The following is a 13,725-nucleotide window of genomic DNA, read 5'->3' on the forward strand; positions in this document are numbered from 1 at the left end:
CACCAGTGAGCTTGTATCTTCTCTGAGGACATGAAGGGAAGTCAATCTTACAGTGTACATTATCTAGCCAAAACATCTTTCACTTTCTTGTTTGAACTCCTATAACTGGTTTGAGCGGAGGAAAATCAGGAATTGGGCTGTAACCAAACATTGCTTTCACAGAGCAGTACTAGTGATAAGCACTTTCACAACTGATGCACTAAGTTAACAAATATCAACTCAGACTAGAAGAGTTATGTAGACATTTGTGTGCATTTTTGTATGCAGAGTGATTGTTTTTTTTCTTCACCTTCACAGCAAGATGTGATTTAAAATACTCAGCCTGAATATACCTTTCCTCATCCTCAGGTCAACCTTACTACCTGGGATAAAGTTATTAGCTACCCTGAAGACTAAAGAAAGACTCACAAAACTGTTTGGAGACCCTGATACTGATCTTCCAATGTTCTTGACAATTACCATTTCCTAATTACGATTATGTGCCTTTAAAGTAGAGAATTATGATTAATTATTATAATGAATTACTGTTGGTATTCTTATTGGTGTTATTATTTTACTCCTGGTTACAAATCATATCAAAATTATGAGAATAGCTCCTCAGTTTTAAAGTCATTTTTAAGTAGGCTTTCAGGCTTAAAAAACACAAAAAAATGCCTGGAAATATGATTTCTAAAGACTTGAACTGGAAGTTAACAGTCCTTTAAAAAAAATAAGTCTAGATATTGCTAAAAATTGTGCTTTGTAATCCTAAAATGCATGACAACATATCAAGAAATGTTACCCCTGTTAAATAAAAAATACACCAAAAAATAGTGAATCAAAGTGAGAAACAAAGAAGTTATAATGAAATTGTTTGTAATAGCTCATTGTTATATTGAAAACTTATAAAAGAAATCAAAAGAAGACAGTGTTCACAGAAAAACTTCAGGGTCTGGAAAATGCACAAGGTATATGTCACAAAAGGACCCAGGAGATATCTGTTGAGCAGAAAGATTAGACTTGTTTTAAGTATATTTAGAATCAAAATACTTTTCATATTTACTTATTTCCATTAATAGTTCCATTATTTTAAATCAATGGATTTCAGTAATTGAATGCCAGTGCTACAGAAGAGATGGCCCAGAGACTCATTGGATTATTAAGGTAGACTTTTCAGCAACTTTAGGATCCTTCATGATCTCTCAGAGTACTTGAAGAAAGCTAATATCGTGCCAATATTTCAAACAAAGATAAAAGTAAGAGCCCGAGGTAATTACAGGCCTGTCAATTTGACACTGATTCTAGGGGAAAAATAAATAAAAACGGAATGTCCAACTCTGAACACAATTAATAAATCATTAAAGGTGGATGATATAATTAATGCCAATCAACCTCGTTTTATAGAAAAAAGGTCCTGTGAAACTTCCTTGTTATCATCTTCTAATGAGATTACAGGTTTAGTTGATAAAGATAATAGCTTTGATATAATATAATTGGCTTCTCCAAGGCACTTGACTTAATAGCACAAAACTTTAACAAACTACATTGGAACAAGACAAACACAGCACACATTAATTTACAGGCTGACAAAAATCAAGGCATTGACTCAAACAGATCTGGTCTTGCAAGCCCTGTGATATGTGATATTGTATCAATGCCCCAAAGCAGTATAAAGATACTAAAAGTGAGAAGATAAGCAGACATAAATGGGAAAAGAAAAATGGTCATAAATGAGAAAAAAAAATTAAAGAGATGGGCTAGTAAATTCAGCAATGATTTGGAAGTGAAGAATTAGGAAAGAAAATTAATAATATTCTAAATAGAAGATGGAAGGTCTTGAAAAGGTAATGCTCTCTATGATCAGATGAAGAAAAGAAGAAAACAAAGGGAAAAGCAAAGCAAGGTCTGAGATATGCACTTTCGCTTAGTCTAAATATAGTCCAAGAGAATGGCTCATGAAAATGAAGACGTGGAAACAACAGCTACAATTCACTCACAGGAGAATCTAAAATAGTACACACAAGTCTCTGAGGCTGGGTAAGATTCATCACCTTATGAAGTAACTAGCATATGAAAACACAGCTCTTGTAATGGTTTTGTTGAAACTCCCAAGTTGACACAAACACTGGAATCGTAATCTCTGCAATACATATGTGAAGGATCCAGGCTTTTTGAACTTCAGTGAAATTTTGAACTTCAGTGAAAACTTTAGGTTACTTGCCCCACTTTATTGTGGTGAACAGTTCCTACATAAGACCACATCAAACTGTCAAATTACCCATCCTGCATGTGAGATGCACAGAAACAAATCATACTTCATACTCCTACTACAACTGAAAGGCTTACCAATTTGAGAAGCAACTTGGTTGATCATAAGTTGACATAACAAGGCACTGCTAGCAGACAACCAGAAAAAATGTAATTGCTACCAGAAGCTGGCAGAAATGACTGGTAAGGTGTGCCAAAAAGGTCAGGAGAGACTACAGACACCATACACAGAAAACAAGAAGAGCTTCCTCAAACATGTTCTTCCACTGGAAAGTTTATCTGGAATGTGAAGGGTTTTCTCATCTTCCAGATACAGCATACATCTGCCTACACAGTGCTATACCTGCCTAGGCAGTGCTCCTAAGCAGTATTTTGTCAGGTATTTCTTCAGTGCAGACACAGGTCAATCTGTTGGTGCATACACAGCACCCATGCAACTTCCTACAAGAGGGGCTTTCTGTACAGGCACTGCACAGTCAGTTTGTGCCCTCACTGTCTGATTATAGGTGTCACATCAAATGGCATCACTGTGTGTATGAACTTCTAAAGGTCTAAGGGATATCTAAAGCTGATGTTCTTCCAGGGAATGCTGGCACCACAGTGTATGCATTACACAGCAAAAAAAAAATCTCTTCAGATATGATAATCCTATGTATAGGAAACCATCTGTGCTGCTAATGAAGTCACTAATTACATGCTTTCCTGAAGAAATGTAAGGCTCAGCTCCTTGGATTGCAACATAGATCTATTGGATTGTTGCAGCTGGTTCATAATCCTTCCTCAAGTCTAAACTCTGGAGAGAATAAAAGCCTATGTGAAAATAGTGGAGAACAGAGAGATGTGGGGTTTTTTCTATGCAGATCACTTACTCTGGACTGTAGCCTGGATCTAGTTTGCTGTTCGGTTTCAAAAGCATTTTCCACTATTTTCGTATTTCAGTTTTATTCCAGATGTTCTTTGTGACAGGTTTTTTCTTAGTGGTTTTGTTTTCCTTTTTCCATAGCAAAACCCATTTAATTCTTTGCTAGAATAGAGGTTGTTGCCTCTCTTCTAGCCTCCCTTCTTTACAACATAACACTCTGCAATAGCTGTTGAACATAGAGCGAGGAAATGTCTGAGATATGATTCTCTCCCTTCCATTGGCAAATAGACTTTGTTAAGTATCTTGCTGTAACCATCTCTAATACCAGCTCTGTGTTTCCTGATTCCAAAAAGCTTATTGGACTCTAGCTACACTACTACTATTTTGAAAACTGTGATATATTGTCACCAGAAAGTCTGGAAAGTTTTTATCCGTGGTCAATACACAGCTGGATAGTCCTCTAGTGGTGGTTCTCTTTCCCCAGCTGCTCCTTCAGGTGTTCAAACTGCAGTTTGTAAAGAAGTCTGCAAAAGCAGCCTGTAAACAAAGAGACATGGCATGGGCTGCCTCTTACAGGTGCTGCCAAACAAACAAACAGAAGAGATGAGAGACAGACAGCAGTGGAGTAGGAACCAACATAAGTGAGAGATTAATGTCCAAGAAATAAGTGAGACACACAGGATGGGATCCAGATGTCTAAATATAGGTGTCTAATGCCATTTGAGAGTCCTAGTTTGCTCCAAATCAACTATGTAAGGTTGACAAATGAAAGACAAAGACAGAACAGTGCCTTTCTAAGTAGAAGCCGGTGGCCAGGTGGGACAACTGAAGGTGATCAAAGTGATCCAAAATCCTTATAGTTAGGCAACAGAAATATGTTTCCAGAGAGATTCATATGACTACATTTAGGTCTCTTAATGCCAGTGTTTCCATGTCCTGGGACTGTCTGATCAGAAAACACAGCACTGGCTGCAATTTGCTCTAGATATCTGTACTGGCTGGTCTCACTGACTGCAGTGAATCCTCTGACAATATTGACTAGACTTAATATTGACTAGACTTTTGCTGAAACAGACAGCTCACATGCTCATGTCCATGTTGCACTTAAATTTGGGTGCCTTAGACATGTGAACATCATACCATTCTCTAGATGGTATGATCAATTAGAAGAAACCAATCGGCTTAGGAAGGATAAAAAGCAAAAAGACAGTGGCTGACAGATCAATTGGTGGAGATGCAGATGGCTCTCAAAATATGTCTTCTGTGATCAGGGATGAAAAATTTCTTTCAGTACATCAGCAGTATTCTATCTTCCTGCAAGTTGAATAGCTGTGCAGGGATGCTATTTGACTGCAAGATGGAATTCCGGTCACAGCTGAAGAAGATGGGACTGGAAAAGCTGGAAGGGATAGTCGGTTGGTGAATCTCACTTGTGCCCTAACTTCTTGTTATAACTCTGAGTATTTATCATCACTAACATGTGGCTCTTTCACAATGTACAGTGATGTATCATTTAGGAAGTCAATATGGAGGATTCTTATTAGTACTGAAAAAAAAGAGAGGAAATGTATTAGAGTTCTTACCAGAAGCAAGATAAGAGACACCAGAAATGACTGGAGTTTCATCTCCAGACAACCAAGCCATGAGCTAATGATCACCTTAAGGCTTCTTGCCTCAAATGACTGACAAGCAGCCATCATCAGATATGCAAAAACAAATGTGACACGTTGAGACTAAAAAGAGAAAGCCTATCTGGATAATTGCTTGGTGAGTTCTATTATAAAAAATAAAAATAGCCTGCCAGCAAAGAGCAACTGAACACAGTGAAGTTCAGGATGAGTCCAACAGATCAATTTGTGTAAAATGAACTTCATTTTCTGCAGTCTTATCTTGAGCTGAGATCTTTGTTCAGCAAGTGGAACAGGGTACTTTCTGCATGTATCATCTGTGTTTTAATGCTGACTTAGGGGTTAAAATGAATGAAATTATCCTAGCCAAGAACATTAAAAAAACCCTCTTAAGATGTTGAGCTTAACATTTCCTTTCTTATTCTGGCATAGGTGTGCTAACAGTATTTAGCAAATTACTTCATCTCTCTGAACCTTTAACTGGAAGAACAGATTTGGTTTTTTTCTGCACAGCAACACAGAGAGGTAGAAATAAACGGTGTTTCTAAAATGCTCTTGCAAATACCACCATCAAAGAAGAGATTTTGAAAATTTAAGTGAAAAAGAGAAGCTCCTTATCTGGTAGCTAGGACTACTAGAGAATCAGAAAGTATCTTTGGGTTCAACAGAACTAAAGGGTTAGGAGTACCCAGAGCAATTACTGTGGGGATAGATCCATACGTTTTTTTTCTGGGTTATCCAAGGGCTCTAACAGAGTTCTTGCAACTCTTTAGAGATCTTTAATCATCTCATATATCCCAGTGATTCTGTTGCTGATAGTTCACACTGAATTGTAATCACACATTAAGGAGGAAAGTGATTACAAATCCTGCAGGTTCAAAGGTGTTGCAAGCACTCTGATTTCTCAGCTACCATTGCATTTTCTCATCCAAATTTCCCTGCAAATTATTGGTTTAATAAAATTAATCTGATTTTTGTTGATGTTTCATAAACTCCAATGTCACACTGGGTTATTTTTTTCCTTTGTTATATATTCTCATCATCACTCAGATCCTATATACTTGTTATAGTCTTGTTTTAACAATTCGTTCCCCAGAGATAAGATGCCAAGTGCCATGAAAGACACCAAAGTCCAACTAGACTAATCTAGAACTAATCATTGTTCTCTAGCAGTTTAACTGAACAAAATAGTCCAGAAAGTCTTTGTCCGAGGACACTAAATTAAAGGCAATGGCATGTGACTGAAGATTGCTATGCTGAAAACAGGGCATGGAGAAGTTACACAAGCAGGAGAACCTGAGGATTTGGCTCACATGATGTCAACCTCAGATCCTGCTCAGGCAATGCTGAATGCTGATGTCCACATCTATTAAATCTGTTTACTAAACTGCCTCATTATCTATTTTGTGTCAGGATTTCTTGAGGGTGCGGTAGAATTGGACAGATGGGCTACAAAACCTTCCTTCAGGCATGGAAGAGTTAGGATTGGACAGATGGGCTCCAAGAAGTTACCTTTAGGCCTCAAACACATGGGAAGAGAAAGAAGAAGAGGAAAAAAAGCATGCACTCCCAGTTTTACAAGCAAGTATAGAAGCCAGTATAAGTGTGGGAAACTTGCGGAGTCTCTACTCACCTGTCATCTCACAGCTGAAACGAGAGCAAGGATAGCTCTCCAGAAGATACTGGACTATGATTCAACATCTGCAAATACCTGTTTGACTTTTAATATCATTACTACCCACAGATCTGCTGGAGGGGAGTTTGTGCAGCAAAGAAATGCTTCAATGTTTTTTTAATAAGTGTTTTTAGCAATGAATACATGCTTTTTCTTAAAACCAATATGAAATCATATTTAAACTACAGAAGAGTGTAAGCAAGAAATTACTTGAGACTCTTTTAAGTATATATATATATTAACCTCACAGATCAGGCTTTCAAACCTCTTTTTCCAAATAAAAACACAAGACAGCAAAATAACTCTTTTGGCCAGTACTGTATTAACTAAACAGTCCCTTGAGATTAACGACAAACAAATATTGGAGCAGACTTCCTTAGGAGGTGATTACACAAACAAATTCTCTTTTTAAAGTTCATGATACCAATTTTGAGAAAGGTCAAGCAGTGATCAACAATGTGATCCCAGCGTCCTAAGGATTCCTGTAAGTAAATATAATGCCTGGCTTTAGGAACCTTGATGTTTAAAGGGAATTGTGTGAGTAATTACTTCTGTGTGGAAAAACACTGATCCTGTCCATTGCAAATAATGTGGAACAGCCCTGGTGACATTGAGGACTCTGAAGTCACTAGAAGTAAAGGCAGGATGGTACTTCCCTTAAGTCATGGTACTTATCTATACAGAGGAATGAGAGAAATAAATGTCCTGAATCCAACTGTGCCAGTTTCACGACACATCAGGATTTCCAGGCACTCCAGGCATTCTCCATGACTCTGTTTATGTCAACTTTAAATACTTTTATGTCACCTAGAAAATGTCTTACTAATACTCACAAACACTGTGCACTGCATGAACACTAAGTCAGATCCTGCCTGAGGAATTACTGTCCCACGAAGCAACCTCACATGAAGCACAGAGGACTTTTATCCCTATCAGATCAAATCTCAGCCATGATGAAATCAGAAATATTTCCATTAGCTTCAGTGGGATAAAGACAGCAGTATTTGTAATATGTTGCTATTAAATGAATAGGCAAGTAGCTCCAGCAGATAATCATTGTGCTTAACATGGATCCTGGGTGTCCACATTGCAGGTATCCAGACAGTGATGGGGCATTAGGATGGCCAACATGTTTATAGCAACGCTATACATTCCTTCTTCCCATTTTCTCTATTAAGAGCAGAAATAAACCTCAGACATTCAGAAGACAGGCTGCTCACTTACCTACTCTAAGTGCACCCCCCACCACCACGATGCAGGCTGCACTCAGAACGTTGCTGGAGTTGCTGGGAAACTGGAGGGTCCCCAGGACATAGAGGCTTCTCAGAGGGGGGAGAGCTATATCCACCAGGATGGTCCGATCTGAGAAATAGAATAGAGGTGTTTAGAGTAAGGACAGCTTACAAACACTACTTGCCAGAAAGTGTGGCATAGAGGTGAATGAATATTAGTTTTGCTTTATTTATATGGGTTTTGCTTAGAAGTACTGGAGCAGGGCCAACATTCTTCTGCAACATACACAATCACAGCTTTGCCTGCAGCTGAAGATCCATGGTATGTGTGTTCTGATAAAGGAATAATAACACCATATTTACAATGACATTGTTGCATGGTTAAGCCTCATCAAATGTTACCTGAACCTTTAAGAATGCATGTGAAGAGCAGCGAGAGACATGTTAGTGTCACTAGGTGAATCTGCCTCTGTTTATGAAAATAAATCTTGATCACACAGAGCAATGAACCAGGACCAAGTTAAACTGTGTCCAGACACCATTTTTTCCTCATGGCACTGAAGAGAACAAGATTGATGAAAGCTAAAAAAAATCCAGGTGCTTCAAATAGGTGCTTCATGACACAAAGAGTCTGCAAATTCCCACCTTACTAACAGTAGCATAACCTACCTCCAATGACAACCTGTCACTGTTTTTCTGTCTCTGTAGTCTGGTTTTGTATAAAATCTTACCTATTCCTCACCAATCAAAAGGACGGCTTTGTTTATATCAACACAGTCTGCAGGAAGCCTGGCTTCTTCAATTTTACGTTCATAGGACTGCTCATTCCCTGCTAATATGTTAGTTAACAGTGAAACAGCATCACTGCTATCTCCCAAAGCTGCAAGTCTGCCGCCTGTGAACCCCTTAATGCCACTTAAGCTTTCAGAGTAGGACATGAGGAAGGATGTAAATGGTGTATCATATAGAGGAAGCCCACCATACAGAGGTGAATTTCTCCCTCAGGGCCCATCTAACGCTCTTTGATGTCCCTGGGAGCTTTTCAGTTGATTGTACTGGAAAATGGCTCAGGCCCTTATATTGTGATTTCAATCTCCTTTTGTTACATACAAGAGTATGATGTATCTCTGAGTCAGTGGAGTACAATTAGCTTATCTAATTGTGACTTTCATAGAAATAGCTTGCAAATAATAAGAATTTTCAACATATGGGCAGGTGTCACATCCTACACAGTGATTTGCTATGACTTTCATAGATCTCATACACATTTATCACAAGGCACAGATGGACAAAACAGGAAAGATTAAGCAAGACACATAGTTTCCAATGGATTTTGACAGAGCAGCGACAGCAGGACACAATTTTGGTGTGGAACATAGGAAGAGACATGAAATATCTTGGGAAGTGGGTCAGCTACTTCATGGTTTTCCTTCTGCCTGTAGCCATTAGCAACTCCTTTGGATGATGACGTGAATGACCATGCAATAGGTAGCCCAGGGAAAATCCTTTCCCCAAAACATGTTATTAGGGACTCACTCAAACCATCTAGCCCAAAGACTCAAGAATTTTTTAAGCCCCACTTGCAGGAAACATAATTAAAACCTACATGAAGTATACTCAGAAGTAGACTGAAAAAAACCATGAGTAAGTGGTCCTTAATAACAACATTCCCTAAATTTTTACTCTGTTTTTGAAACCCTGATGCTTCACAGCTTCAAGAGAAAGGGAACTTCTGCATGTTTCAGGATCCTGGATTTGCTTGCAGGTTGATCTCTTCTACACACCTGTTCCTACTCCATCCCTGTAACTCAGTCATTACACCTCTTCCTTTCCCATTTTTTTTCTTCTTTATCTCTGGATGTCAGTAAGGGAAAGCCCAGAACCTCTACAAGGACTACATCAAGTACTGTCATAACTCATAGCTGCTCTAAACACCTCATCTGAAAAACAATTCCCTGCATCCTTGGGCTGAAGCAACTTCCAAGTATGCAAAATCTTCATGACATTCAGATGTAATAAGACTCTACAGAGCAAATGCATTTTTTCTTTTTTTTTTTTTCCCAAATTTCATACTGTTAGTACCTGATACATTTTTACAGGTATTTAGAAAGCCCTGTCTATAATCTCTTTTAGGACAGGTATAGTCCTATATCCTGCAGAGCTGAGAGGTGAAGGCACAGTATGTGAGGATATGGAAGATAAGAGAATAAGGGGGAAGATGTTAAAATGGTATCTCTCAGACAGAAGGGGAATCTAGTTTGTGAAATCACAGCTCAAGAATGTTGCAAAAAATCTGCAGCTGACAAAGGCCATAAGTATATTAATCAAACAGACTGGAATGTTTTAACAAGGAAAAGAAGTAGCGCTCCCAGGCACACCACTTATATGTCAAGTTTTAGTCTAGAACAGATATTTTTGCTGTGTTGCACATCTTTCTAAACAAGGTTTTAGACAGGAAACGTTGACTGCTTGGTAACTGCAGCATCATGTACGTAATCCTTGAAACACAGGAGTGAGAAATTTGAGAATTCAGAAATACCTCTGCATACCTATAGTTTCCTCGGTTTAAAAGATCAACCCTCTGAGATGTGATGCTTGGGGTGTGAAGTCTTTGGAGGGTGAAATGTTGCTCTGTAGAAGCAACAGAACACTCCTCTGAGGAAAAATAATTGCTTCCACATTTGAGGAAAAAAAGCAAACAGATTCAAAGGAGATTTTCTAACACAATCCTTACAGAATACACTCATTTATGTAGTGGAGGGAGATGATGACTACGTGGTTATAATCATAAACTTTAGATCACTGAACTCAAGGGATTTCCGTTCAGAGAAAGACAAACCGGAGTTGTTTTTCACCCATGAAGACATCCATATAACAGCAAGCAACCACTTTTAGCAAACCATAGTTTTAGCCTGAAAACAGGGCTACGTTTCATTATACATATACTTTCTTTAGACAAAAGCTCACAGGTATGCCACAGTCTTAATGCTCAGACTGTACAATACTGAGAAGTTGTTAATGACTCCAGCAATGACACAGAACGCCTTTGATCAACCACATTGCTATATAAAACACCATAGCATGCCATTGAATGGAAATCAGGGACAACAGAAGAGCTATTATATGAGATACAGTACTCCAGCATTCATCTCTTCAAACAGAAAAAGTTCAAAGAAAATCAAAATCAGAAAATGAATAACAGAGTGAATTCCACCACTGGAAAAAAGGGGAAAAAAAAAAAAGAAGAGAGAAATTGCCAGAGGCTACATGATATCATATCAATACCCTTCAAAACAGCATTCCATTGCCTGGAATTATAACACATTCTCCTTACACTCAGAGAGTGCTGCATCAGGAGTGTGTCATACTGAAAACCATAAACTAAAGCCCTGAAAATCCGAGGGCTTGAGAAGCTAATGCCATTGATGGCTGACAGAATGGCATGACTAAATTCATCCAGCTTGTTTCTCAAGGTGGTGTGAGTGTTGAAGCCTGATGTATGTGAGAGGTTCTTGTGGGATGGCTGTGGCTCTGGAGGATGAACCTCCAGAGATAAAAGCACGAGTTGTTGCAGGTTGAGCTAAAGATTTCCAGCTGGAGCCGGGAAAGACTTATATCCTCTGCAGAGTAAAATGCTGGGGGCATTTATAACACCAACACTAAAAGTCACTTGAATGTGAAGGATACGTCTCTGTCACAAGTGAAATTCATCCTTTTATAAAGAGGTCTATGAACTCCTGAAGTCTCAACAATGTTTTTGAAACAGGATAAAGAATGGAATAACTTTGTACCCAACCTCAATTTCCAAAGCTTCCAAAAAGCACCTTCTAGATGTCAAGCAGACACCAAGAAGCAACAAAAAACCCTGAGTTTTAATATGAACTTTTGCTAATAGAGCTGAGTTCCAGCGTTTCAGACATTCCTAACTCCAGACCATGAGGCAGTCTTAGTGATGTAATTTTGCTTGTTTTGTTAAATAATCAAATTGGTTAAGTTTAGGTAGCTCTTCAGTGAAGCCTAGGAATCCACATTCATTCAGAGATTTCAGCAGCATTAGGCCTAGACCAAAGTCTTCCCCTACACTTGTTCCCACTAGAAATGAGCAGTAAACTCAATTTTTTTGTTTTTATAGGACTCTAAAACGGTTCTTTGGGAGCTGAAAGGACTTATCCGGTAATGCAGAGCATACCAGAAGTAAGCCCATTGCTGCATTTCAACCTGAAAATCAGTATGGATGGCCCCCCAAAGAGAACTGTAAGTAACCAAAAGCAAATGAAAAGTGAAATAAAGCTGTATCTTGCCAGAAGTGAACCACAAAAATTCATTTTGGTGTGTACAGTGGCACAAAGTTTGGGTGGTTTGTACAACGTTTGTTCTCATGAGAACAAATTCCCACTTTCCTGTAGTCATCTGGAGTCATTCTGAGTTTATCAGGACACAAATCAGTGGAAATGGGAAGGGAAACATCCATAAGATGCTGCTATTAAACATAAATTTAAAAATTATTGATTTCATTATAGATTTGAGATCCAAACAAGGCGTTGCCTTCCTTGTAACTGGAAACTCATATACACACCTGTGGCAGGAAAGAAAAATATGAGAAGTGGGCAGAAAATTCATCCTATTTAAGTACACTTTATGTGCCCTCATTTGAGCAATGAAGAATCCAACGCCTTTATCACACCATTGATGACTGTGACTCAAATTTAAGACCCTACACTGTGTCAACTCCTACTGCCAATAAGTATTGCAACACCTCCAAACAAGCAAGAATAAAAAGATACAGTAAAAAGAAAGTAGAGAGATGATGATAAGAAGAGGCAGACTTGCCACTGATCAATTCTCTCTCAAAATAGGTTGGGTGATAGGCAGCTCATGGTCACGCTTGTGCTCATATTGAAGAATTTGAGAAAGTCAAGGAAGAAGAGAATAGTGTCTGCACACCAACTAAACACATGTATCGACTCTAGTAATGGGACCTGAGAGATTTTTATCTTTATTAATGTTCTGGATGAGGAGATAGAGTGCAGCCTTAGCAAATTTGCAGATGACACCAAGCTGGGTGGAAATGTCAATCTGCTTGAGGGGAGGGAAGATTTACAGAGAGGTGGATGGCTGGGCCAAGGTCAATGCCATGAGTTTCAATAAGGCCAAGTGCCGGGTCCTGCACTTGGGCCACAACAGCCCTCAGCAGCACTACAGGCTTGGGGAGGAGTGGCTGGAAAGCTTCCAGGCTGAGAGGGACCTGGCAGTGTTGGTTGACAGCAGCTGAACAAAGGATTTGGATCACGTCTCATATAAGGAACAGCTGAGGGATCTGGGGCTGTTTAGCCTGGGGAAAAGAAGGCTCATGGGAGACCTTATTGCTCTCTACAGGTATCTGAAATGAATCTGTAGCGAGGTGGGGGTCAGTCTATTTTTCCTAGTAACAAGCAACAGAACAAGAGGAAACAGCTGCAAGTTGCACCAGGGCAGGTTCAAGCTGGATGTGAGGAGGAATTTCTTTGCTGAAAGGGTTATCAGGCACTGGAACGGGCTGCTCAGGGAGGTGCTGGAGTCAACATCCCTGGAGGTGTTTAAGAGGCAGTTGGATGTTGCACTTAGGGAAATGGTCTAGTGGTTGACAGGACTGGGACTAAGGCTAGACTCAAAGGTCTCTTCCAGCTGAAACGATTCTATCATTCTATAAGACAGTCACAGAGTGTGGCTCTCCACTGGTCCTAGCAGATCGTGCATTTTCCTTCACTTCTTTCCTTTTCATCCTTTAAGCATTTTGTTGTGGTTTTGCTGTTCTGTAAAGCTCCTCTGAAGAGCAGTTTTATTGTCTGCTGTGGAGCACCTCACTCCCAAGTAGCTGAACATGGTAATTCAGAATTGGGAACTTCAGGGTCTCAGCCCATTGCTCAGGCACCAACTTGTGTTCTGATTTTAAGCAACATTTGTTTTCTTGCCCCCTCAATTTCTCATTGGCAGAGAACATTCCTGCTCATAGTAAAACACAGATTATGTCTAATAGTTCTTATCCTGCTCTCTTCCCACTAGTTTGCACCAGAGAGTCCCTATACGACATCACTCAGCACA

General features: G+C 39.2%; 1 protein-coding gene across 1 annotated transcript in view; it reads right to left on the minus strand.

Moving 5' to 3' along the window:
- The window catches only part of PKHD1 (PKHD1 ciliary IPT domain containing fibrocystin/polyductin), a 264,052-nt gene that overhangs the window by 87,918 nt on the left and 162,409 nt on the right, over positions 1-13,725 (minus strand). The window contains exon 51 of the mRNA XM_061989595.1: positions 7,637-7,774. Within this exon, the coding sequence (XP_061845579.1) occupies positions 7,637-7,774 (138 nt within the window). The remainder of the gene's footprint in view (positions 1-7,636; positions 7,775-13,725) is intronic.

This window comes from Colius striatus, chromosome 2 (genome assembly GCF_028858725.1).
Source record: "Colius striatus isolate bColStr4 chromosome 2, bColStr4.1.hap1, whole genome shotgun sequence".
Lineage (NCBI taxonomy): Eukaryota > Metazoa > Chordata > Aves > Coliiformes > Coliidae > Colius > Colius striatus.